The sequence below is a fragment of the Zalophus californianus genome, chromosome 9, assembly GCF_009762305.2.
Source record: "Zalophus californianus isolate mZalCal1 chromosome 9, mZalCal1.pri.v2, whole genome shotgun sequence".
Lineage (NCBI taxonomy): Eukaryota > Metazoa > Chordata > Mammalia > Carnivora > Otariidae > Zalophus > Zalophus californianus.
Window position 1 is genome coordinate 45921103 of NC_045603.1, and position 25588 is coordinate 45946690.

The window sequence follows — 25588 nt, forward strand, 5'->3', positions numbered from 1 at the left end:
AAGAGAATGGCAATAACTCGCTGTCCCATAATTTAAGACTTCCACTGTTACCAACTGTTCCTGCTCCCTTTCTTACTAGCAGGAGGGTAGATCTCAAGCAGAGATCCCACTAAAGATCACAATCCCAATAATACTTAGCCCACATAACCCTATTTATATATAAGCTCTGAGCAATAAGTACCCTATTGACCCTTCACATAAAGGACCTTCTGGAAGAAAATCTAATAGAAAGAAAGTATTGATTATTCTTTTAGCATGAGGCTAGTACCTCTAGTCATCTGTTTACAAAGAACACTGGCTAGCAGATGATGTCTTTTAGACAAAGAGTTATTCTGAATGAAAGTGTTAGATAGTATCATTTCATACGCCTTAATGGCTCAACTTGGCCTCTTCTTGTTGGACTCAAACCAAGGAAATTGTTAATTTAGTTTACCATCTTGATCAATTTCACATCCACTGGAAAGAGATATTGTTTAATTGAGTGTTGATAGCATGCCTCATCTTAGAGTAATTTCACTCATTCAAACCAAATTCTTAATCTTTGCCATAAAAATATGAAAGGATCAAATATAAAACAATTTAGCCTCCCTTGAGATCCTAAAGATTATGGGGTTAACTTATAATCAACCTGTACTCAGAGTTGGTCTGGAAAATGTAAGATCCCCAGGGGTAGATAATTGTGTTAAGCTTCTAGGAATAAAGGATGAAAAACCTTTGATACTACACAAACTCATAAGTCTTAAAAATCCTACATTCGCCGACATGGAACAAAATCAGGTACCTGGTATCCATTACTAAGTAAAGAGTTCCAGGATGAAGTCTAGTACAGATAATGAACAGACCGGATGTATATTAGCAATTCTATGTCTGATACCATTTTTCCTCTACGTAGGAGACTACATAGGTGGCATAACATTCATTCATTTATTCATCCATACAATAAATATTCATCAACTTCCTATCAAATGCCAAGCTCTGTGCTGCAGAATAGAGATGTAAATATATTCACTTTTGTACAACGCCTATACTTAAGAGTTCACAGTTAGGGAAAATAAAGACTCTGGTGTACCTGTTTTTCGTGTATCATGTAAGTCCTAAAAAGAGTTGTACCAAAAGAATTTTGGATTAAATCATTTTGTTGGTCCCAACTCATCCAGAATAGGAAGGGATTGAATCAGATCATCTATTTCTTTCATTTCAGCTCTTGAAATTTCATGATTTTGTTATACATCTACAAATGATCTGTAAAACTAAACTGATTTTCAATTACAAAATGTATGTGTTCCATTTGTTGATCATAAAAAAAAAAATACCTCTCTTGGGGCATCTGGCTGGCTCAGTCGGCTAAGCCTCCAACTCTTGGTTTCAGCTCAGGTGATGATGTCAGGGTCATGGGATCCAGCCCCGCCTCTGGCTCCCCACTCAGGGCTGAGTCTGCTTGTCCCTTGCCCTCCCACTCTGTTTCTGCCCCCCCAACCACCGTGCGCATGCTCTCTTTCTCTCTCCCCTCTCTCAAATAAATAAAATCTTTAATTTTTTTTTAAAAATTAAAAATAAAATTAAAAAATCTCTTCTTCAATGTCATAGAAATAATGCTTTGTAAAGCATTCCCCAATATATTGTTATAAAGTCTGATATTTGTATCCTTATTATTTTAAATTTTAGTTTACTGTTTTGTATTATAATTGCTTTAATTTTTTTAAGATTTTATTTACTTATTTGACAGAGAAAGACACAGTGAGAGAGGGAACACAAGCAGGGGGAGTGGGAGAGGGAGAAGCAGGCTCTCCGTGGAGCAGGGAGCCCGATGCGGGGCTCGATCCCAGGACTCTGGGATCATGACCTGAGCCGAAGGCCGACGCTTAACGACTGAGCTACACAGGCGCCCCTAATTTTTTTTTTTTTTTGGTAAGATTTTTATTTTTTTATTTGACAGAGAGAGAGAGAGAAAGAGAGCACAAGCAGGGGGAGTGGGAGAGGCAGAAGCAGACTCCCTGCTGAGCAGGGAGCCCGACGAGGGGCTCGATCCCAGGACCCTGGGATCATGACCTGAGCCAAAGGCAGACGCTTAACCGACTGAACCATCCAGGCACACTGTTTGTTTTAATTTTGATATAAAGCTGATGTTAGTAAAATCACTTTTAAAACTGATCAGTTTTAAAAATTAAAACTGAGGAAGGCATAGAAACCACTGATCTGCCACAATTTGAATCTGGCCTCCAATAGTGGGGGAGGGGGTCTGCATTGGAGGACTCTTTCATTTCGTTTCGATTCAGATAACATCTACTCTGGGGGCTATAATAGGCCTTGGTGTGTGGTGATGAACGAGCAGAGAATTATTTTGAAGGGATAAGATACCTGTGGCTAGTAAATATTCTTAAAAGATTTTCTGCATGGGAGAGATTCCTGACTGTAAGGTGAATCTTGCACAGAGGCACACATATAAAATAAGCAAACAGTATCAGGCACACACCCGGCTGAGATCCTACTGTGTGACATAACTGATCTACTGTGGCTCCTCAGACCAACCACCCACATAAACAAACTGCCAGGAGTGCTAAAACATCCCACCACGGCTTTTTCAGCCGCCTCCAGATTTAGTCCAGATTGATACCAATTTCCCTGTTCTATCCTCCTGCTCCCTGCATGCATCTGTCTAGTTCTCAGAGTCCCATTTGGCATTAGATTTTGGCTTCTCATGCTTGGCTCAAGATCCTTAGCGGCTTTTAGACAAAACTTCCTGGTCATTCCCGCTCAGAGATGATTCTCAAATTCGCCCTTGTGACTCAAGTATAGCCAGCCATCAGTAAGAAAAACTACTGAATCGCTGTCACCTCAGAAACACACGGAGCACTGGAGCCAAATCTCCAGAAGGAGCTAGACAACAGACATCTTTGAATCTCTTTTTTACACAAGGCTTCATGACTGGGTCCCCGTCATCTTCCTACAGACTTTCTCCTACCCAACACAACACGTTCTACAATGAAACACTGCTTGTCATTCCCCTAAATACCTCATGTGCTCTTATACTTCCGAGGTTTTGTATGTTGGAAAGTTTTCTATACTTTCTCCTCCTTTTAGGGATTCCTGAGGGTCCTTCAAAGTCAGCTCAAGTGTAATTTCCTTTTGGAAGCATTCTGGCATCTTCAAGCCAAGTGAGGTGATCCTCATCTGTGACCCCATGTCAGTTAATTTGCTGTTCAGTAATTGCTCCACTTTCTCATCTGTTTTTCAAATATACTCAGAGTTCTATATAGTCTTAGGTGGCTTCTTGTTGATCTCTGAGTCCCTGGTGCCCAGGACAGAGCGTGCAATGAAGCAAGTGCTTCATTAAGTGTGGATTGAATGGGTGGATACATTTGTAACAAACGGTCCTTGGCTGCTAAATGTCCCATTCTTGGAACTGTTCATGGGTTAGTGTCAGGTTCAGAAATAGTTCCATCTTTCTCGTTTATAATTACAGTGTATTCTCCTGCTGCTGCTTGCTTTTCTCAGGTTTTCATTAAGAACAAATATTGAATATTTGAATTTTTTCCCCACGGTGCTTGCGGATGTTTCTTCATTATAAACACTGGTCAGGACAGTTCTCTCTTCTGGTGGGATACCAGTATTCATTCACTCAACACATTTTTATGCGTAGGAAGTAATTTACAAGTACCACAAGTACTGCATCACAATTATTTAACTTCCCATTTGTTATGACAATACCTTCTTTCCACCACCTCGCTTCATCATATCTTCCATTGGAGACCTTCAAACTCGGTGTAATCCTTCATTGCTGGAGATTTATAGCCTACTCCTGAAATTAGCCATTCTCTTACATTAGCTTGGGGCATCTCAAATTTGTTCAGGTGGCAAAATACCTGGAAGAATGATGCATGCTGATGTATTGAACTCTCATCTAAAGGAGAAGTAATTTGAGTTAAAGAAAACATGGCTATTATGATATGTGTACAATATAAAAAAATTACAACACTGAATGCACGTATCTTTGGAAAAGAAGCAAGTTTGTGAGCTAGACATAATTGTTGCAGTCATTTATTTTTGATTTCTATTTGTTGCAGAAAAAAATGAGTAGAAATACTTTACAATAAAAAAAAGTCCAGGGCACCTGCGTGGCTCAGTCATTATGCGTCTGCCTTCAGCTCAGGTCATGATCCCACGGTGCTGGGATCGAGCCCTGCATTGGGCTCCCTGCTTGGCCAGAAGCCTGCTTCTTCCATTCCCGCTCCCTCTGCTTGTGTTCCTGCTCTCACTGTCTCTCTCTCCGTCAAATATATAAAATCTTAAAAAAAAAAAGTCCTATGTGAAGACTCAATTCTTACAGTGAGCAAGAATTCCTCCCTGGATAAAAAGGAGTTTGCGTATTTCACGGTGTGTAATTATGTTATATCTTGTGAAGTGTTTTGTCAAACTATGTTTCTGTAGAACACATATATTTCTATAGAACACGTATACACACATAGCCACTTAAGAGAATAATAGAAAATTTCCCCCCAATTTACAGGTAAAGTTAATGAATATTATTTGGTTCATTTTTTGTTTTTTTTCTCATGATTTTTCTTCAGTTTTTGATTCTTTCCATGTCACCTGCAAGTACAGGACAAGTGAATTTGCAAGTAGTAAATGAGTGTTACTGCAGACTCCATAATGATAGTAATAATGACCACCTTTAATCATGTTTTATATGTACTAAGCACTATGTTAAAAGTTTTATTTATATACATTATATAATGTAATCTCACTAACACTAGAAGATTCTATTCTCATTTTACAGATGAGGAAACAAGTTACAAAGGATAAATAACTTGTCTAATGCCTCTTAAAATTTATGCTTTTTCTTCATCATTCTCTTGCCCAGAATTTCAAGTATTCTCTGGAAACTGTATTGAACTGGACAGAGGGAAATATTCTAATTAAATCTCCCTATGCTATTGTGTGATAAAAAAAAAAAAGATTGACCCAGAACTTTTCAGGCGGGGTTCCATAAAGCTTTTATTTTATTTCTAGTTTTAGTGGGGATGGTTATTCTTTTCATTTTTGCAAGGTAGCAAGATAGGCATTGAACTTGAATACCTTTGACAAAGGTCTGTTGCAACAAGGGTTCTGTAGTATAAGCAAGGTTCTCTCAGTTAATTCTCAGTTTAGCCGCCCTCTTTCAGGCTCTATATTCATCACTGGTGGGATGCTGACTTGAGTGGTTTTGTTCTAACTTGCAAGATCTAAGTTAAAAGCAGGTGTAGTCAGGAATGTATGAATTGGGACCCAATTCATGGGATAATATATTTTGCCCCTTACAAAAATAGCGTTCTCTGGATTTATAGTCACCAAGGAGGTTTATTTACACATGAAATTCTGAACATCATTTAGATAAATCATTGAGTTTGCCCAGTCCTACCACATGATTTGTGATGCTTTCCAGTGCCTCTGGGTTCAGAAATAAATGAATGGCTTGTGCTTATCAACATATGCCATTCTTAATCTGTGACAGATAGAGTATGGGAAATAGATTCTTGTTAATTTTTAATAAGATTCACCAGTAACAGCCTTTTGGGGCACAGGAAAGAATATAGCTGTGCAGAGAGTTTATTCTAAGATACATTAAAAACCCACATCAAATATACATCAAAACACACATTATAGTACTCACAGATAGAATCCAAATAGCTACGTAGCTGTCCACAAGAGCATCAGTTTGCTTAAAATGTGTCTCAGGGAGGGTGCGCCCATCGTGTACAGCTAACCATCTGTGGCTTTCCATTAATCCTGAGCTGGCATGAACCCTTTGGTAAGTGTACCTCCATAGGCCTGCTCTCTGCTTTCCCAGCATGACTGTGAAGGTCACAATTGTGAACAAATGCTCCTACTCCTTCTTCATTTTGTGATGCATTATGGACTTATTGCACCCTTAGTGGCTCATGTCATTTTTAAAAAGCTATTCATGAGAAATAGGTACTGTGTGATGGTAAGGTATGAAACAGAGGAGCATTGCGAATGTGCTTATATAGAGGGACAAATTCTATCTCCCTGATGGTGTTGGATATTGTTGATCCCTCATGCTTTTTGATGTTATCTAAGACTTGACACCCTTGTTACCTTTAATGACAGGTAAAGTCTCCTTCATCTGCTCCCTCTCTTTAATACTGAAGTTAATCAGACTTCAGTATCCTATCCCATTGCTCTTTTCTCTTCACACACTGCTGATGAGTTATCTGATTTAGTCTGATGTCTTTATCTTCCATGTATATGCTTTTGCTTTCAGTTCTAGCCTCTTTATCCTGTGATATAGTCATAGAAATCCAAATATAGGCTGTGCACCTGCACTTGACACTAGTTCAAAGTCAGAATTTCAAAAACAGTGCCCGTTATCCCTGCACTCTCTACTCTGATTCTTCTAGTTGGTGGTCCGATCTTCTCCAGGAACATGGAAGTCATTCTTGGCTCAACTCTCTCTTATATATCTCTCATTCAATCCATCACCAAGCCATGCCAATTATTTCTTCAGAATGTTTCTGGCATGTACTCTCTTTCTGTTCCTCTGTCTACCTACTTCTACTGGCCAAGTAGAGACCCTCCCCATCTCTTGCCTACACAATTTCAGTAGCTCCCTGTTTTCTTTTACTCTTGTCTTGCTCCAATTCTTTAATCAGTCCTCTGCACACAACCAAAGTGGTCTCTACAATATATACTTGATCATGTCACTCTTGTTCTTAAAACACTTAAACTCTCCACTGACTACGGGATGAAGTTTAAGTTCCTTTGAGTGGCACATAAATACTTCTATGTCTTGATACAGTCTTCCTCCACATTTAATTTCTCCTCACTCTCACCCTAATGTTTTACACTCTAATAAATACATATCATGTTCCTCTAGCACTTTGTGCCGTCATTCACCTTGATCCTCTGAGAAAGAGCAACACTTTTAGTACACTTTCTAGGTGTGGAATTTTACTCTCCTTTTTAAAAATAAAGGAGAAATGACAAAATGATTGAGGAAATGTTCTTTACTGTTGACCTTCTCTATGCTCCCAAATAAACACTCACAGGTATATGCTCTAGATTTTGAAAAGGCCTTTGTCTTTTTTCAGCCAAGCAGATATAACTATGATTGCAGTTACAACAAATTTTTAGAAGCCATTTCAGGCCTATTAAGTAAGCAGAAGGCAATGATTACATGGATTAACTTTATATATCTGTTCAATGTATTTAAAGAGCTCTTGAGGACAGTTCAAGAAGAAAAACATGTTCCCGATTCAGCTTCCCAACACTGAATAAACTGTACTTGATTCCACGCTGGTGCTTACGTAACAATGTCCTGCTGATAATATGAGCTAGTGGTAAGCCATGGTGATCTCACTGAGTTGCATGTTATACATTCTTGCATTTTTGTAGAACAAAATTTGAAAGAGGGAAAGAAATACTCCCATTTTTTTTGATTATAAGGATTATTTTTAGTAAAAATTATCATCACTAAAATCATTATCTTTTCTATTAAGTGACAATGACCATTATACTAAGACTATATAATACTACTACTTCAGAATGCTCCAAAACGAAGAACCAAATAATAAAGAAGGCAAAATAGTGCTCTCATTCTGACAAAATGGTGGGCGAAACTAATTTCTGCTTTAGAAAATACCTGGAAGTGATGAATAAATTATGACCATTAAATTTAAAGTATAGCCAAATTCAAAAAAAAGGAAGTGATATCCCCAAGTGACAAAAATCACTTGGAAGTCAGGATACTAAACACACAACTTAACATTGAAACAGGGAGAAGATGTTAAAATAGTGGTGAATGCGGTGGTACAGAGAAGGGGAAAATTAGGAAGGTTACCATATTTTGTAATAACTTAGACATTAGGTTTTAATTTCCAATACAGACTAATCATAAATCTTTAGTAACCCAGACAGTTGGAAAATGAGAGACCTCTCCATATACGTGGAGCCATTAAGGACTATTATAAATAGGGAGTAAAAAAAATTCTGTGTATGATTCTGGTTTAGGCCAATGCTCTCACAGATAATAAATACGGAACAAAAGATACAAAAAAGATGAACTTAAGGCACGGAAGAGAAGATAAAATTAGGGAGATTAGAGAGGACAAGCAAAACTTTGAAGGGAATGGCACAGAGCATGTTACTCATTCTTGTGGCGTTTAGCTAGAAGGCATGCATCATGTGGGGTAGCTAGAACTCCATTAGGAAACTTGCAGTTCTTCTGGACAAAGAACTAGGGGATGGAGTTTGGGGCAACTTCTGCTACTAGAAAAGCAGAAAAGAACCCCATAAAAAAGAGAACAAGAAAGGAGGAGCCCCAAATCATGTATATAAGTTCTGCCCCCAGATCTGGCTAACCTTCAAACCATGGATGGGTAGGAGCAGACGTCAACTAAGGAGAATGGACCTCTCTAATTCTATGATATGAACCTGCGAAAGGCCCATGCTGACCTTGAACTACACATGCATTAGGCTCAAAACAGCATAGCAAAGACTTTGAGAACTGCACTACAATTTAAACCACCAGCCATCACAAACAATTTCTTGAGCCATGAATGCACGAAACAGATCCAAAGAAGCTTAACAAAGAGTTCAACAACTGAACAGACATTGAAACTACTACCAGCACCAGAAGGCAAGGCAGAACCTGTAGACTTAACTGAGCATCCCTTAACCTTACATTGTCCAGAGGATTTTTAACATGACCCAGATCCTGAAGAGTACAACGTTCAAAATATCCAGGATGAAATCTGAAATCACTTAATATATCAAGAACCAGGAAAGTGTGACCACTTCTCAAACCCCAAGATGACTCAGATGTTGGAATTACCAGTAGACTTTAAGGCAGCTACTATTTCTTACACAGTTAAACATACTAGAAATGAGTGGAAAGATAAGAGTTCTTAGCCAAAAAACAGAAACTATAAAAAATAATCAAATGGAAATTTTAGAATTGGAAAGCACATTTTTTGTAATAATTCACTGGATAGGCTTAATTGTAGATTCAAGATGGGAAAAGGGTCCGTGAAATTAACAATGGAACAATAGATATACGTACAATCTGAAGAATAGAGAGAAAGAAACAGATAGAAAAATATCAGCAGAGCCTCAGGGAAATCTGGGTCAATATCAAAAGGACTAACAGTTATGTCGCTGGAGTCATAGAAGGAGAAGAGAAAGATATCTGCTTAAGATTCTCTCTCTCCCTCTCCCTTTGCCCTCACCCTTCCTCCTGGTGCATGCGTGTGTTCTCTCTCTCTCTTAAAAAAAAAAAGAAAAGAAAAAGAAAAAAAGAAATGATACAAAGAAAACTCATCAAAAATGCAATAGATAAATTTAAATGGAATATTAAGAATACTCCAATAATCCAAAAGAAAGAAAGGAAGGTGGCATAGATGAACATAAAAAGAGGGGACAAACAGGAAATAAATAAGCAAACGGTAGTACTAAGTCTAGTCATACCAATAATTATATTAAATATAAGTGCTCTGAACAGACCAATCAAAACAGAGATTGTTAGCTTATATTTAAACAAAACAAAAAGACCTGACTATATAAGGCCTACAGGAAACCCACATTAAAAATAAAGAGGTAAAAAGGTCAAAAGATAAAACTCTATAAATGTTAATCAAAAAAGAGTTGAAGCAGCTTTAGTATCAGCAAACTAGACTTCAGAACAAGAAATATTTCAAGGATAAAAAGGCCTCTGGAAAATATTGCATAATGATTAAAATATCAATTCACCAAGACATAACAATATGCACCTAACAAGAGATCTTCCCAATACATGAAGCAAAAATTGATTGAACTCAGAGGAGAAATAAAGAAATCCACACACGTGCTTGGAGAATTCTATACTCAAACCCTCAGTAATCAATACAACAAGTAGACAAAAAAAGAAAATCAATAAGGATATAGAAGACCTGAGCAACACTATGAACCAACTTAACCTGATTAACATTTCTAGAACATGCCACACAGAATACACATTTTTTTTTCAAGTACCCATAGAACATTCGCCATAATAGACTATATTCTTGGTATAAGACAGTCTCTAACAAAGTTAAAATATTTGAAATCATGTAGCATATACTCTCAGATCATAATGGAATTCACTCAGATAATAATAACAAAAATATCAAATCCCCCCAAATATTTGGAAATCAAACAACACACTTCTAAATCACCTATGTGTTGAAAATTATGTAAGAAATTTGAGATTAATTTGAATTGAGTGAAAATGAAAATACAATTAAGAAAATTGGTGGAGGGGCGCCTGGGTGGCTCAGTTGGTCAAGCAACTGCCTTCGGCTCAGGTCATGATCCCAGAGTCCTGGGATCTAGCCCCACATGGGACTCCCTGCTCAGTGGGGAGTCTGCTTCTCCCTCTCCCTCTGCCTGCCGCTCTGCTCTCTCTCTCTGTGTCAAATAAATAAATAAAATCTTAAAAAAAGAAAATTTGTGGAAAGCACTAAAGCAGTGATTATTGACATACTAAAAACATTTTCACAAATCAAAGAAAGAAGAAAAAAGAATAAATCCAAAGCAGGCAGAAGAGAGAATAAAGATAAAAGCAGAAATCTTTGAAATTAAAAATAAAAAAGAGAAGAATCATGAAACAAAAATTGTTTTGTGAAAATTATCAATAAAATTGATAAATCTCTATCCAGATTGACTGATTATTAAGTATGACGACATTAAAATTAAGAACTATTGACCAAAGCACACTCTAAAAATGAAAAGAAAAATCACACAATGACAGAAGATTTTTGCAGCATAATAAAAATCAAATGCTTATTATCTAAATTCTAGAATATATGCAGGACTTCTAAAAATCAGTTAGTAGAAGAAAAATAAGCAAAGGATACAAAAAGGCAATTTACAGAATAGGAAGCACTGTTTTTCATTAAACATTTTTAAACATGCTCTTATTTGTAGTCAGGAAAAGACAAATTTTAAAAATGAGATACCATTTCATATGCAGTGATATGGCAAAATAATTAGTAAGTCTGATACTTATATGGGGACCTATAGGAAAATTGGTATTCTTATACATTGTTATTAAGAATGCAAGTTGGTACCAGTACTATAAGGAGCGATCCAGTGATTTGAGGTCAAGGTAAAGATGGTTATAGCCTATGGATGAGCAATATAACTTTTATGTGTATGCCTTAGAGAAATAAAGGTAAATATGCTTGGAAAATGTGCAGGGATGTATTAAATTAAAAAAAAAACTGTAATGGAGGAAAAAGTGGAAACAATTTAGTTATATGGGGTATAATGCCAGTTAGTAAATTTTAAAATAAAAAATGCTGCATGTTGTTTATGGGTACCTACAATAAAGTTCGAAAACATGATTAGGAATGATAGACCATAAAAATCATAACAGTCATTACATTTGAGGAGGAGCAGGAGAAGATAGTGTATTGTTAAGGTTTTTTGTTGTTTTTAATAAAAAGAGATCAGAAGCAAAGAAAAGTAATTTTTAAAAAGAAAGGAGATACCACAATTACTTATAATTCCTCTTTATACAGTTCACTTTACAGTCTTTTTTTACCCAATGGTATTTCTTGTGATGATAATTTCAGTGTTAGTCAACTGAGTTATCCAGGGATAATGAAAAAGGGAATAAAGTCTTTTCATTTACCTTCTGCTTTTAGACACCAGTCTTAGAAAAGGCAGGAGCCCTAATTGGAATGTACACATTTAGGTTCTTCCTAATTTGCTACAGGTTGAGGTGTGACTCAGAGTCCCTAATGTCCCATTCCTGACACCTGGTTTTGACACTTTGGAATTTCTTCTTTTTATGGGTCAATGGCTTCAACAGCCCTAGAACAGCTATGTTAGAAACATACCTTTCATTCTCCCATACGTGTTTTCAAATATTTTAGAGGGTAAGCAAACATCATTTGAATGCCTTTTCTTGTTCTTCAATAGCAGTTCACTTTAATTGAGGAAGAGCTCTAAAAGCTAGGTCAAAAATAGAAATAGAGTGCAATGCTACATAACAATTAGAAATACTGACATGGAAATATGTTCCCACCCTAATATGAGGTAAAGAAAATCTTCCAAATCTACAGTTTGATCCCAGGAATGTAAAAATTATGTTAAAATGAACAATAATTATAAGTCACATGCATGCATAAACACATATATACCCAAGGTAGGAATATAGTACACAAAACAAAATGCTAGCCATGTTTACCACCAGTTAGTAGGATCTATGGGCACACTTTATTGTCTTTTTTTCTGTTTTGTCTGTTGGGCAGTGCATGTTTCCCCCTTTGTAATTTAGAATATTCAACTTCTGAGGACAGTTAATTTAGGTAAAGGAAAACTTTAGAAATATCGTGCCTGTTTTTGCCCACTTCCTAGAAAAAGGAGGTAAATTTGGACTGCTGCCTAATTATGTTTATGGCTGATTCAAAGGTAGTTAAATTTGATTTCATTTCTAAATTTGTAAATGAATTTGGTTTGAAAGGAATATGTTTTCCAATCTTTGTGATCATCACTTTTGGCATAGACCTAATACAAAATATGATTTTAATTTAAGTTCTGCAGTCAAAATCTAGACTAGTTGCTTACCTTCTTTTCTGAAGTAGAGTATTTCTAAGACTAGAGGATTCAGATGACACTCTTGCAAAGAGGAATGGTTTATATTTTTTCTCCATTTGTATTAATAACAAAGTAGTATTTTGGTGGGCATTTATCACATGGAATTGAATAAAAAATACATTTTATTAAAATATAAAATGAGGTCACCTTCTATTCCATCCCCAAATAATAAAAAATCAAAATTATTTGCTTAAGCTATTCTAAGAAACAGAGAATTGGTGAAATCTTTATTCTCCAGCATTTGGACAACACCTAACCCAAATATTTTGATGCCACTTGCCAAGCAGGAGGCTGAGAACACAAAAATGCTTGCTAGGGATTTTTCTCATTCTTTTCCTGCTTAAATTTCTCATCCAAAATAAAATGGATTGACTTTTTTTTTTAAGTTGTTGAGTATAAAGGCAGTTCACTAAGTTTTTCTCTAAGTTCCTAAGATGACTAAAGTGCCACACTATGCACCCATATTTCTAAATTAACAAGGTGTTTCTTTTACCTAATTAACAAGATGTTTACCAAAAACATGGGGAAAAAAGTAGAATTCTGAGTTGCTCTCTCAGTTAGCCTTGAGCAGTTATAATCTCTGAGCCAAATAACTTTGTTATTTGCACGTTGTATTATTGTAATTTAAAATCAGTGCAACTTGAATTAATAAAAAGTTCTGGTAGAGAATTATTTATTAAGTCTAATTTGGCATTTTTTCAACTGCACAGTATAGTTTTTCAGATTGGTTAGTATTCCTATGGTACCATGAAAGCTTTGCTGTAGCTCTTCCCTCCTCCCGGAAAATTGTTTTAACCAGGTATCTGCTTTGATAACTCTTTTACCAACTCCCAGTTTCTGCTCAATGCTCACATTCTCCACATGGCTTTTCTTAAAGACCCTATTTTATTTGGCAAACTCTTTGCCCTCATATCCTCTCCCTGACCGTGACTCCCCAGGTTCCCCTTCCTTTGATCTATTTTTACATTTTTCTATAGCAGTTATCACCTCCCATCGTACTATATAATTTGCTTTTTTCTTATATTTATTGTTAAATGTGTATTTCTCCCTCTTAGAATGTAAGCTCCAAGAAGGCAGGAATTTTTATCTATTTTGTTCAGCAACATATCCCAAGTACTAAAAGCACTTCCTGGCTCATATGGGCACTCAATATATATTTATTTAATTATGTGAAATTAAATTATGTATCAGTGAGATGTCAGCAGATTTTGCCAGTGTTTTTGGAATGTATGTTACATAGCATATCACATTGTAACTTGACTTCAGATGATTTTTCCTGGTATAGTCAATGAATAGACACTAGCGTTGTCCCAGCACACATGGATTCTGATGAATGAGTCAAAATTATGGCCATAGACAGATGACTGTTTAGTTATTTGGGAATATTAGTGGCCGTGTTATAGTCTGAACATTTTTAATAAGATTTCCTCTAACTCTCCCTTCCCTGTTGTGAAGGTCTTTCACAAAGGAATATTTTAATCTAGAAATGTTTCTCAAAACAAAGCCATAGACTAATAAATCAGCCTTTTCCCCACTGTAGACATGCAGCTGCAAGGATGAGGGGAAGAAGGAAGTATAAGACAGAGAGAAGCATTGAAGTATGACTTTAGGCTTCAAAGAGTAACGTGTCAGTGATAGAGGCATGAAGTCCCGTATTTGGGAGATGTTCTTTTACATCATCTTATAGTTATGCAAGAAAACAATTTAACAGAGTGGATTGGGATTAAATGATCTAATCAAGCCATAACTACATTCTCAGGATACTCTTAGTAATTTGGGCTGTTGGGTGAATGAGTTGTTCCAAAGTGGCCTCGTTCAAGGAAACCCAAAACAATGACCAAGCCTGTAGAAAATGTGTTTCACTGGCCCCAAGTAGCTAGGGTAAGCCATAATAGAAGACTCACATCTGTGTGCTGCTCAGGATGATGGATGGTGTAAGTGCAGCCTAAGTAGTGTCTTGGGATGGACAAAGAGCTAATGCAGGAGAATCAGCAGTTTGTAAATCTATTACCGACATCTTGGATGAGTCTGACTTTCGTAGCGTCAGAGGGAAAGAAGGGAAAGGTGACAATACAATGCATTGGGACCAAGGGCTAGCTCCAGGGAAAGTTCATACTTCATTCTGAATAAAATTTTAATGATGAACCAATAGCGGAATCCATAGGCACCCATATGCTTTCTGTCTTTGTTATTTTATGTTTTACCAGGATAGCATATTTCATATGTATAGAAAAATGTGTCTTATTTTGGGTACCTAATTTTTTTTTCTTAGAATAGACATTGCTGTGTGTGTGTCTATGTGTGTATCAAACACTTCAAATAGATAACTCTTAAAGCTGTGTTAGGTTGTAAATTTTAATTGTCATCAATCAATCTTGAAGTCTGCTTCTTGGGTTAAAAATACTATGTTTTCCATGTAAGCCACGAAGTAAATGCTTTCATTAATCAGGGACGCAGTACAACATTGTTGTTAGCCCCATATTGCTAGGGCTCTAGAATTCTAATCCCAGCTTTACCACTTACCAACTAAATGGTCATGGGCAAATTACTAGCCTCACTGAGTTTCAGTTTCTTCCTTCATGACAAAAGGGGAAAAATACCCCAGAGAGCTCTTTGTAAGAGTCCAATGTGATAACATACAGTTTGTAAATTTTAGTGCTTTTCCTTTCCATTCTTAGTGTCCTTTTGTTATTTCACTGCTTTCCTCACTGTATGTTCATATAGAAGGGTATATTGTTCTGCCCTGTTACGGTTGAGAGAATACTTTTAAAAATTAATGATGATTCCAGACACCTGAACATGGTATCTTCACCCATGAATTTCCAATTCACTCCTTTTCATGCTGAATATAGTTTAATTCACATCACTTTGGATATAGTTTAATTGACATCAATTCTTTACTATGTAAAAATAACTTGTTATTCTTCTTTTTCTCTCTTATACATAGGTATGTCTCAGACAAAAGGAAAAAAGACTTTGGGATTGATAAAGCAATTCTGTAAAGGATGGGGCAGGGGAAACAGTTTACAAATCTCAATAAAGTGTTGGTCACTGTCCCCCATTGTTCCTGCATACGTTCAGGTATTCCTCAAATCCATTTCACTATTTCGTGTCTGATGGCCTCTCTCTAAATGTAGAGCAGTTGGAACCGACTTATCCAGACTGACTCAGCTCATTTACTACTCTTCACTAACAGTTTCCTGCCTGCTACATGTCCCCACCTCTGCTGCCCCCTCCCCAGAAGAGATCATTTCCTCTATTCTGCTCTATTTTGCCTCAAACATCCTTCTCTTATGGTTCTTTGAAGCATGATTTTACTTGCCATTTGTCTTTGTTCACTGGATTCTAGATCCCAGAGTTTACTGCCATAAGCTGTGTTTAATCCTCTTGGAGACATTCTCCTATGGGTGTTTCTCAGCACAAGGTTTACTGCCAGATCTAGGGTCAGGAGCTCCTGTTCTGCCCCCCATCTAATTCCACGGAGCCATCTACAACTGACACCATATATACTTATTATATATGCAATAGTATAGCATCGTGATTTGGAATCAAATGATCTGATCCTGCATTCTAACTTTACCAACTTACCTTGTGGTTGATTACTTACTACTTGATATTTGAGCAAGTTACTTCTCTGTGCTTCAACCGTCTCATCTCTAAAATGAGGTGATGGCAATGCCTCCTTGTGGGGATATTCTAAAGTTTAAAGGGGACATCCATATGCTTAGAACAGAGCTTGTCACATAGGAAACATTCAATCAATGTTAGATACCATTACATTTAATAATAATAGTAATCTAGACATTTTAACAATGTTTATTCTTCCGATCCATGAGCATGGAGTGTTTTTCCATCTTTTTGTGTCTTCTTCAATTTCTTTCATGAGTGTTCTGTAGTTCCTAGAGTATAGATCCTTTACCTCTTTGGTTGGGTTTATTCCGAGGTATCTCATGGTTTTTGGTGCTATTGTAAATGGAATCGTTTCTCTAATTTCTCTTTCTACAGTTGCATTGTTAGTGTGTAAGAAAGCAACTGATTTCTGTACATTGATTTTGTATCCTGCCACATTACTGAATTGCTGTATGAGTTCTAGTAATTTGGGGGTGGAGTCTTTGTTAAAATATCTATGCTACCCAGAGCAATCTATACCTTCAATGCCATCCCGATCAAAATTCCAATGACATTTTTCAAAGTGCTGGAACAAACAATCCCAAAATTTGTATGGAATCAGAAAAGACCCCAAATTGCCAAGGAAAGGTTGAAAAAGAAAAACAAAGCTGGGGCCATCACGTTGCCCGATTTCAAGCTATATTACAAAGCTGTGATCACCAAGACAGCATGGTACTGGCACAAAAACAGACATATAGACCAATGGAACAGAATAGAGAACCCAGATATGGACCCTCAACTCTGTGGTCAAATAATCTTTGACAAAGCAGGAAAAAACATGCAATGGAAAAAAGACAGTCTCTTCAATAAATGGTGCTGGGAAAATTGGACAGCCACATGCAGAAGAATGAAACTCGACCATTCTCTAACACCATTCACAAAGATAAACTCAAAGTGGATTAGAGGCCTCAATGTGAGACAGGAATCCATCAAAATCCTAGAGGAGAACATAGGCAGTAACCTTTTTGACATTGCCCACAGCAACTTCTTTCAAGATACATCTCCAGAAGCTAGTGAAACAAAAGCAAAAATGAACTTTTGGAACTTCATCAAGATAAAAAGCTTCTGCACAGCAAAGGAAACAGTCAACAAAACAAAGAGGCAACCCACAGAATGGGAGAAGATATGTGCAAATGACACTACAAATAAAGGGCTGGTATCCAAGATCTATAAAGAACTTCCCAAACGTAACACCCAAAAAACAAATAATCAAGTCAAAAGGTCAGAAGACATGAACAGACACTTCTCCAAAGAAGACATATAAATGGCTAACAGACACATGAAAAAATGTACATCATCATTAGCCATCAGGGAAATTCAAATCAAAACCACATTGAGATACCACCTTACACCAGTTAGAATGGCAAAAATGGACAGGGAAAGAAACAACAAATGTTGGAGAGGTTGCGGAGAAAGGGGAACCCTCTTACACTTTTGGGAATGCAAGTTGGTACAGCCACTTTGGAAAACAGTGTGGAGGTTCCTCAAAAATTTAAAAATAGAGCTACCCTATGACCCAGCAATTGCACTCCTAGGTATTTACCCCAAAGACACAGATGTAGTGAAAAGAAGGGCCATATGCACCCCAATGTTCATAGCAGCAATGTCCACAATAGCCAAACTGTGGAAAGAGCTGAGATGCCCTTCAACAGATGAATGGATAAAGATGTGGTCTATACATACAATGGAATATTACTCAGCCATCAGAAAGGATGAATACCCAACTTTTACATCAACATGGATGGGACTGGAGGAGATTATGCTAAGTGAAATAAGTCAAGCAGAGAAAGTCAATTATCATATGGTTTCACTTATTTGTGGAACATGAGGAATAGCATGGAGGACATTAGGAGAAGGAAGGGAAAAATGAAGGGGGGGAATTGGAGGGGGAGACGAAACATGAGAGACTATGGACTCTGAGAAACAAACAGGGTTCTAGAGGGGAGGGGGGTGGGGGGATGGGTTAGACTGGTGATGGGTATTAAGGAGGGCACGTACTTCATGGAGCACTGGGTGTTATATGAAAACAATGGATCGTGGATCACTACGTCAAAAACTAATGATGTATTGTATGGTGACTAACATAACATAATAAAATTTAAAAAAATAATAATAGTAATCTAAATAACTTAGGTAGGAAACTAACAGTCAGTAGATCTAATTTCTCTATTTATAAAGTGTTCTAAGGAAAGATGGCCAGCATGAATAATCATCATCCTTTATAGACAAGTTAATGTGGAAGTTCAAAACAGTTAAAGTTGTTTTAAGGAAAAGTTTTAAAAGGCTTCTCTTCTGTTTTAAAAGTTTTAAAAGGCTACATCTACTGAGGAAGAAAAGTCCATGTGTTACTAATTTTCCATTTATTTTTCAAAATGTAAATTATATCCTTTAGGACAGAGCTCTATGGGCCCGTACTTATTTCTATGGCACTCTCATATTAATTTCCATGGCTCTCTGAATTGGAACTAATTTTTAAAACCTTGATGCAGGGTTTTAACTGAGCTTCACTAGAACACCAAAATTGCCCTCACTAGTGTTAGATCACAGAGTCAAGGGAGAGCAGCATCTACAGACTCACAGGGAATATTTCTCAAAGAGTTAAGGGGTTGTCTTTTTCACTAATTGGCTAATTCACTTATTGTTCTTTGACTTCACATGTCATGGGATCAAATCCATTAGAAGTATATTAGATCGACTCACCAAGGAATATGAATTTTTCTCACTCCTTTATTCTCTTCAAATAAATTAATAATGAATGTCCAGTCACCAAAATTATAGCTCACTCGAGGTTATTTTTACCGTGCTGAACTATTTTCATAGTATATCTAGTCAAATTGGAAATTGGAAAAATGTGCTGTTAAGGGGATTTTCAAGCACAGTTTAATAATTCAGCTACCTGTACCCCTGGGCAAAATAAATAGCTAGCTGACTGTTTGTTGGCAAAGTCACAGCCAATTACATTATTTGAAACTTGAAATGCTCCTCCCCTTCCTCCGAAAATGTTGGAATTATCTGTAGGAGAGCAAGGGGCTGCAGCATTATTTCATTACCATACCTGCCTTTTCTTCTTGGAGAGCTGTGTAAGTTTGGTAATTCATTTTGTTTTGCTTTTGTTCATTTGTTTTTTGGTTTTGTTTTGTTTTTTGGAAGGAAGAAAATAAGAGAAGCACATCCGTTGTAAGTGGGCTACTGTCATCTCCCCCAACTCTATACAGCCACTCTAGTCCCAGATGAGAAGGTTACTGCTGTAAGTTTTAAACACAGCTAAATAAATTCTCTCGAATATCTATTTAGTATGAATTCCAAAGAGCAAGGCTAATGGTCAGTAATGACCTTTGTCAACCAGTTGCTTTTAATTTATTTATTTATTTTTTTTTTTTGAGCACCTTTTTTGTTAGCGGCACTGTTCTCATCAGTCGTGACACATCAGTGAATGAAATTGCCAAAGATCTCTGCCATTTTAGGTCAGATTCCACTGCTGGGAGTGGGAATAGGATAGGGAAACAGACGATATATGACAGATTTAATAAGTAATTCTTTGGGTGTGTTAGAAAGTGATACACGCTATGGGAAGAGGAGACCAGGGCAAAGTGAATCCAGAGTAGGGGAAGAGGTTGCAGCTTAGAGTGGTTTTGGGTGACGTGGTAGTACCACAGAAATGGTGCAAGGCACACCCAAGTAGGGACGTCAAGGGGTGGGGAAATGAAGCTGCATATATTTCTATTTTCAGCATCGAAGACCTATCTAATATTAAAAATATGTATCATTCTTCCCTTCTCCCACCTGCTTCCGTGCAATTCCTGGCTTTGTCTCTCAGTGCTGGAGATGAAATAAATCATAAAGGAAATGACACGGCTGGACTGATCAGATCTTGAGATCTTGCCTAATTTAAGCTCTATGGGCAGCATATTTCCCATTAATTGTCCCAATTTGGAGTGGATAGAGGAAGAAAGCATTAAGTGAGATATGCAGTTCAATTCAACAAGATTTTATTGGTACCTCTTATTTGCCTAGAAAGGCTTTATTCAATTTAAGTGATACAAAGAGGCAGAAGTTCTTCTGGAGCTTTTAACTGTGTTGTAGAACAGACCACAGCTAGATGAGTATCTTAAAAAAAAAAATGAGGCAATGCTAAGCAAATGTTGTGTGTACATTCGTGTGTGGAAAGGAATTATCACTGTAATCTGGAGTTGGGCCAGGGCTTTCTGGAAAAGTGAGACCGAGGTAGACCTTTGTCAGCTTGAGTGTGGTGTTGATGCAAGTCGAGGGGGTGAGGGCATCCCAGGAAGACACAGAAGCAGAAAGGTCAGTGCTCCTGGGATGGTTTAAGGAAGAGGTCTGGACGGGGGAGGGGGGCGCTTTATGACTAGGAGTAATTAGCCACTGGCCTAATACAAGGATCTCCACACTACAAAGTCTTGGATGGGGGTGGGGGGGCCACCTCTATTAGACTGCTGTAGGGACACAGAGCTGGACCAGAGGAGCCCAGTTACAGAGGTGATTCTATTACCTTTTACCTTAGAAAGTAAAATGGAGACTAAAGATGATTACCTCAATTACACGGATATATCCTACTCATCTAAAAGGATGGCCTGACTTCTTTCTGTCACTATGGTCATAGACTTTGGGCTTGAGTCAGGAGAAAGTTTAAATACAGGGATTGCGCTGGAGAGAGAGGAAAGAGAAGGGGAAAGCTGTTAGGAAGAAGGCACACCCCTCCTCCCTCCCCTCCCCCCCAACCCCAGGCAGGCGGCTGAGCAGGTGCTCTGGGAACGCTTTCCCAGGCAACCCACGGGGCTCAGCAAGCTCAGCAAGCGGACGATACCACGGAATACTCTATTCCTGCAGGCAGCCCTAGGAAGCTGGTCACTCTCCGGCCAGCGGTGAGCTCTGTCCACGTGGAGAGGAAGGGAGTCGGGTGGGTCTTGAGGGCCTCTGGTTCCTCCAGTCAGGCCTTCGTCGATTCCTCCCCAGCCCACCCACCCACAGGTCGTTGACCGACTCTCCCTAAGAACCGCCGCTAGACGTCCCCCACCGAGGAGCCAGCCCCCCGCGGAGGAGCCTGCCCCCCTCGCAGCCGCCGCGAAGACCCGGAGAAGTGGAATTTCACTTCGAAACTCCGTGCGGCGCGAGGGGCAGCGCTGGGCATGCTCAGTAGGCGCGGCGCGTTTGGCTGCCGCTGGCGCTGCGCTGGCCCCGCGCGGAGGGCTCCGGGGCTGGCGCGGGAGTCCACCCCGCCTTCTCCGCCGCGGCTGCGGGCTTCCAGAAGGCCGATCAGTAGCCGCCTCCGAGCGCCTCGCCCCTGCCCTGCTCCGCCCCTCTCCCAGCCGCCTCCTCCTCCTCCTCCTCCCCCTCCTCTCTCCCTCTCTTCGGGAGGCGAAGCTGGTGGGGGCTTCTGCGGGCGCCACAGACCGCTCTGCAAACCCAGCCAGGACCTGAGAATGAAACCCGGAGACCAAAGGACCCTCGCCGGTGGCTCTTTCTAATCACACTTTGCCTCAAGTGGGGTCGTGGCGGAGTTCCTCCTCCACCGCTCAATGCAAGCACTATGCGGACAGCAGTCGGCTTCCCTGCGCTGTGCCTGCTTCTTAATCTTCTCGCTGCAGGTAAGGGGTTGCGGGGCGTAGAGCTGGAGCTGTGGATGAGATGGGAAACTGCACATGCTTGACGACTCTAGGAAAAGCTTGCCTCGCCAAGAAAGCCGTAGAAAGCAGGACAGTACTGACAGGCAAGGGGCGAGGGAGTTGTGCACCTGTTGGAAGACTGAGGCTGAAAACTTCAGCTAAAATCAGCTCTTGATTTGTCCTTACCTGGTACGAATAATAGTGAACATTTTCAGTATGAACACAGGTTTGCTTCCCCTTCTTTTCGACTCCATCTAGACTCCCTGATCCTGTTTCTAGGCTATGCACTTGACTGCCAGTTTTTCAGGAGACAGACAAGACATCCTGCTGGATGTAACCTTTTCTACTGCAGCGGCTACATCCAAAAGGTCCCTGGGTTTAGCGAGAGCTCACAGAGATGCATTGGCTGCAACCTGAAGGACCACATCTCCGCCCAAAAGATCGAAATACATGGTTCATGTTAATGATGCCGCTCCAGGCTCCTTTGGCCCCTGCTCTTGTCACTCGAATTTTCTAAGCCAATAAGAGGAAGGGAAGGTTCAAAAAAGGACCCCCTCTTCTATTTCAGCATCATGGTCAGCGTCCGAGGGCACCAAACAAAAACCCAATCACAGTTTTAAGGCTGATAACCCCAGGGTAGGCACTCTGCCTGGGACAGATTTGGTGAGGACTAGCAAAGAGTGACAGTGAGACTGTGCCCAAATATAAATATATTTGATATCAGAAGCAATATTAGATTTCGAATGGGAGCAAACCTTAGGGAGTACCTGGGGAATTTTATATGCAATGTCACTACAGATCCTGCTTTTTGGATACATGCAGCCTCTGTGTAATGCAAGGACTTGCTGGACTGAATCCTTTATCATTTTTACACACACGTACCAAAATAGAATATGGCAGAGATTTTAGGCACCCTACTGCGACAGCAGTTGTCCGTGCAGTAGCCCTGTAGCAAGCAAAGACTAGACATTTTACCGGAGTTTGCTTGTCACCCAGTCACACATATTCATTCATTCCTTCAGCTAACATTTATTGAGCATGTATTATGCCCCAGGGATAATGAATACAAATAATGCCTGCAAAATTACAATTCTTGTGGTCTCTTTTAGAAAAGGAGTGGGTGAGTTCCTTTCCTATGTGTACAATGAGAGTGAAATGTGGTACTTTCTTATTTCTAGCCCATGCCATTTTAATGGATTGTGAACCTATTGAACAAGTCATGCACAGGAATATTAAGTCTATAATTAAGTACACATGTTAATTTTTATAATTATGATGTTTTATTGTGAAATTTTCAATAGTTCTTTGGCACCTTTTGGGAAAACTAGCAAATAGCTATGACTGGTCATTAAATTATTTGCAAACAGCTGTAATGCATAATTTTATTACCATATACAGTTCTTTAAATGTTCAAACTTGGTATGAAAAAATACACATTGGGTTGAATTTTATTTACATTATTATGTTTAATTCTAGCACTAAACATCCATTGCCAAAAAAAATTTTTTTAAAGCCTCAATTCTTGCAAGTTTAGGCATGATTTAGCTGATCTATCAAAAATGTCAGTGTAGTTATTTTTTAAAAACTAATGTATAAGAAATTCTAAAGATTTCATTTAATATATCTTGAGTAATTATAGCTGAAAAGTTGTACATAAACTTAAAACTAAGCAGGTGGAAAACATTTCTAAATTTATTGTAGCTGAACATTTGGAATGAGGAAAATAGAGGATTTTTGTTCATCAAAGGAGAAACCTAGAAGTCTGTAGCCCTAGATTTTACCTGGAGCTCTGCCAAAGTGTGTATTACCAAAGACAAAACAATCCATCTCTACTTTGACTTATTAATTTGAAAAAATATTCATCCAATTTGAAATTAATAAGGCAATGCATTGATGGGCTATCATTTTCAGATTTCAATTGCAAGATGCTATATGGAAATTAATTATATTCATATTTAATATCGTGCCTTTGATAAGTGTTTTTTCACAGCAGATTGCAAGCTTAATATTGTGGTTGTCTTGCCAGTTTCATTTTGAATGCATTTTAATTTTAAACAGCAATTTGTGGGTCACAAGCTGTCATCAGATTAAAATTCATCACAGTTATTTAATAACATTGTTAGGACTTTTCTTTGGAACTGAAACAAGCACATGCTTTTTGATCTAAGCTCCTGTGGATTTGGGTAATAAGAAAGCGAGTGCGTGGGGGGACGAAGATCAAGAAGTCATTGATTTTGCTACTTGTTGAATGTCTGAGTTTGTTTCTTTTACAGAAGACTTTCCTCTCAGGTTAGAAGTGGGCTTCATAAAGAAGTGAAATGAATTCTATCTTTGTAGTCCTCTTTACTAAAAAGCTAATTGATCCATTTTGGTTATGCTCAGGGTGCCAGCAACTACTTTACTTTGGTGGAACTGATGACATGTTAGAACCCTTTAGGGATGGGAGAAATTGGCTGACAGGACATAAGTGCTCTTCTCAGTTATGCTAGGAACTCTTGCCTTCCCTATGATCGTTCCCCTAATGATAGGATAACAAATTGTTTTCAACTTGAGTGCCATCTCCAATTATTTGGCCATGATTGCCTGAGACACTGTGTAAAATAATAAACAAACAAGCAAGCAAGTAAATAAATTAAATAAATAAATAAATAAAAATAGTGACCAACCCTGACCAACGGGCTCGATAGGGAAAAGTACTGTGGTCTGTTTGTAATGTCTATGAGAACAAAAAGAGGAAGACAGGTCCAATATTGTGTAATTAACGTCTCAAAGTAAAATAATCCTAATAAATTACTGAGCATAGAGCCGGTTCAATAACCTGGACTCAACTCTTTCCACGGCAGCTCATTTTCATAGATCTCCCTAACAAGGAAAGTTGTAGTTGTTGTCCATCCAACTGCTTACTATTCCGGTAAGAAAACTAAGTTCCAGTAAATGGTAGACAGTATTTACTTTAAATGGTAAAGAGCCAGTTAACAGCCTAGTCAGGATGAAAGCCGGTGTTTTCAGACCTGTGACTGAATACTGTATGAAATCATATACTGGTTCTAATAGGAAGGGCTACCATAGAGGTAGTGGTGTCAAATCCTTTTTACCCAGCTGTCCTGATTCTTTTTTTTTTTTTTTTTAATTTATTTATTTGACAGAGAGAGACACAGCAAGAGAGGGAACACAAGCAGGGGGAGTGGGAGAGGGAGAAGCAGGCTTCCCGCCGGGCAGGGAGCCCGGTGCGGGGCTCGATCCCAGGACCCTGGGATCGTGACCTGAGCCGAAGGCAGATGCTTAACGACTGAGCCACCCAGGCGCCCCTCTTTTTTTTTTTTTAAGATTTATTTATTTGAGAGAGAAGGGGAGGGGGGAGGGGCAGAGGGAAAAAGAGAGAGAGAGAGAATCTCCAGCAGACTCCCCACTGAGTGCAGAGCCCCATGCTGGGCTCAGTGCCATGATCTCGGGGTCATGGGATTGTGGGGTCATGGCTTGAGCCAGAACCATGAGTCGGGTGCTTAACCCACTGAGCCACCCATGTGCCCCTAGCTGTCATTCTTCATTCCTTCTCTGAACCAATGTAATAGGTAAACTGCAGTTGAAAAGACTACTTCAGGAATATCCAAGAAGGTGTGCCCCAATAATATTGATGGTACCCCAAAATCCACAGATAGCTTCTTTCCTTCGGTGTTTTT

The 25588-nt window shown here is 38.7% G+C and overlaps 1 protein-coding gene and 1 long non-coding RNA gene across 2 annotated transcripts in view; one reads left to right on the forward strand and one right to left on the reverse strand.

Annotated features, from left to right (window-relative positions):
- Positions 1 to 20256: 20256 nt before the first annotated feature.
- Positions 20257 to 21308, reverse strand: LOC113922960. The gene is made up of 3 exons (XR_003520121.2): positions 21110 to 21308; positions 20836 to 20949; positions 20257 to 20391 (listed from the first exon to the last, which is right to left on the reverse strand). It is a non-coding gene; the product is annotated as an uncharacterized LOC113922960 (long non-coding RNA).
- A 165-nt stretch (positions 21309 to 21473) lies between these two features.
- Positions 21474 to 25588, forward strand: part of PTPRR (protein tyrosine phosphatase receptor type R) — a 241109-nt gene continuing 236994 nt past the window's right edge. Inside the window, 1 exon segment of the mRNA XM_027595377.2 lies at positions 21474 to 21890. Coding sequence (XP_027451178.1) covers positions 21833 to 21890 — 58 coding nt within the window. The 5' untranslated portion in view covers positions 21474 to 21832.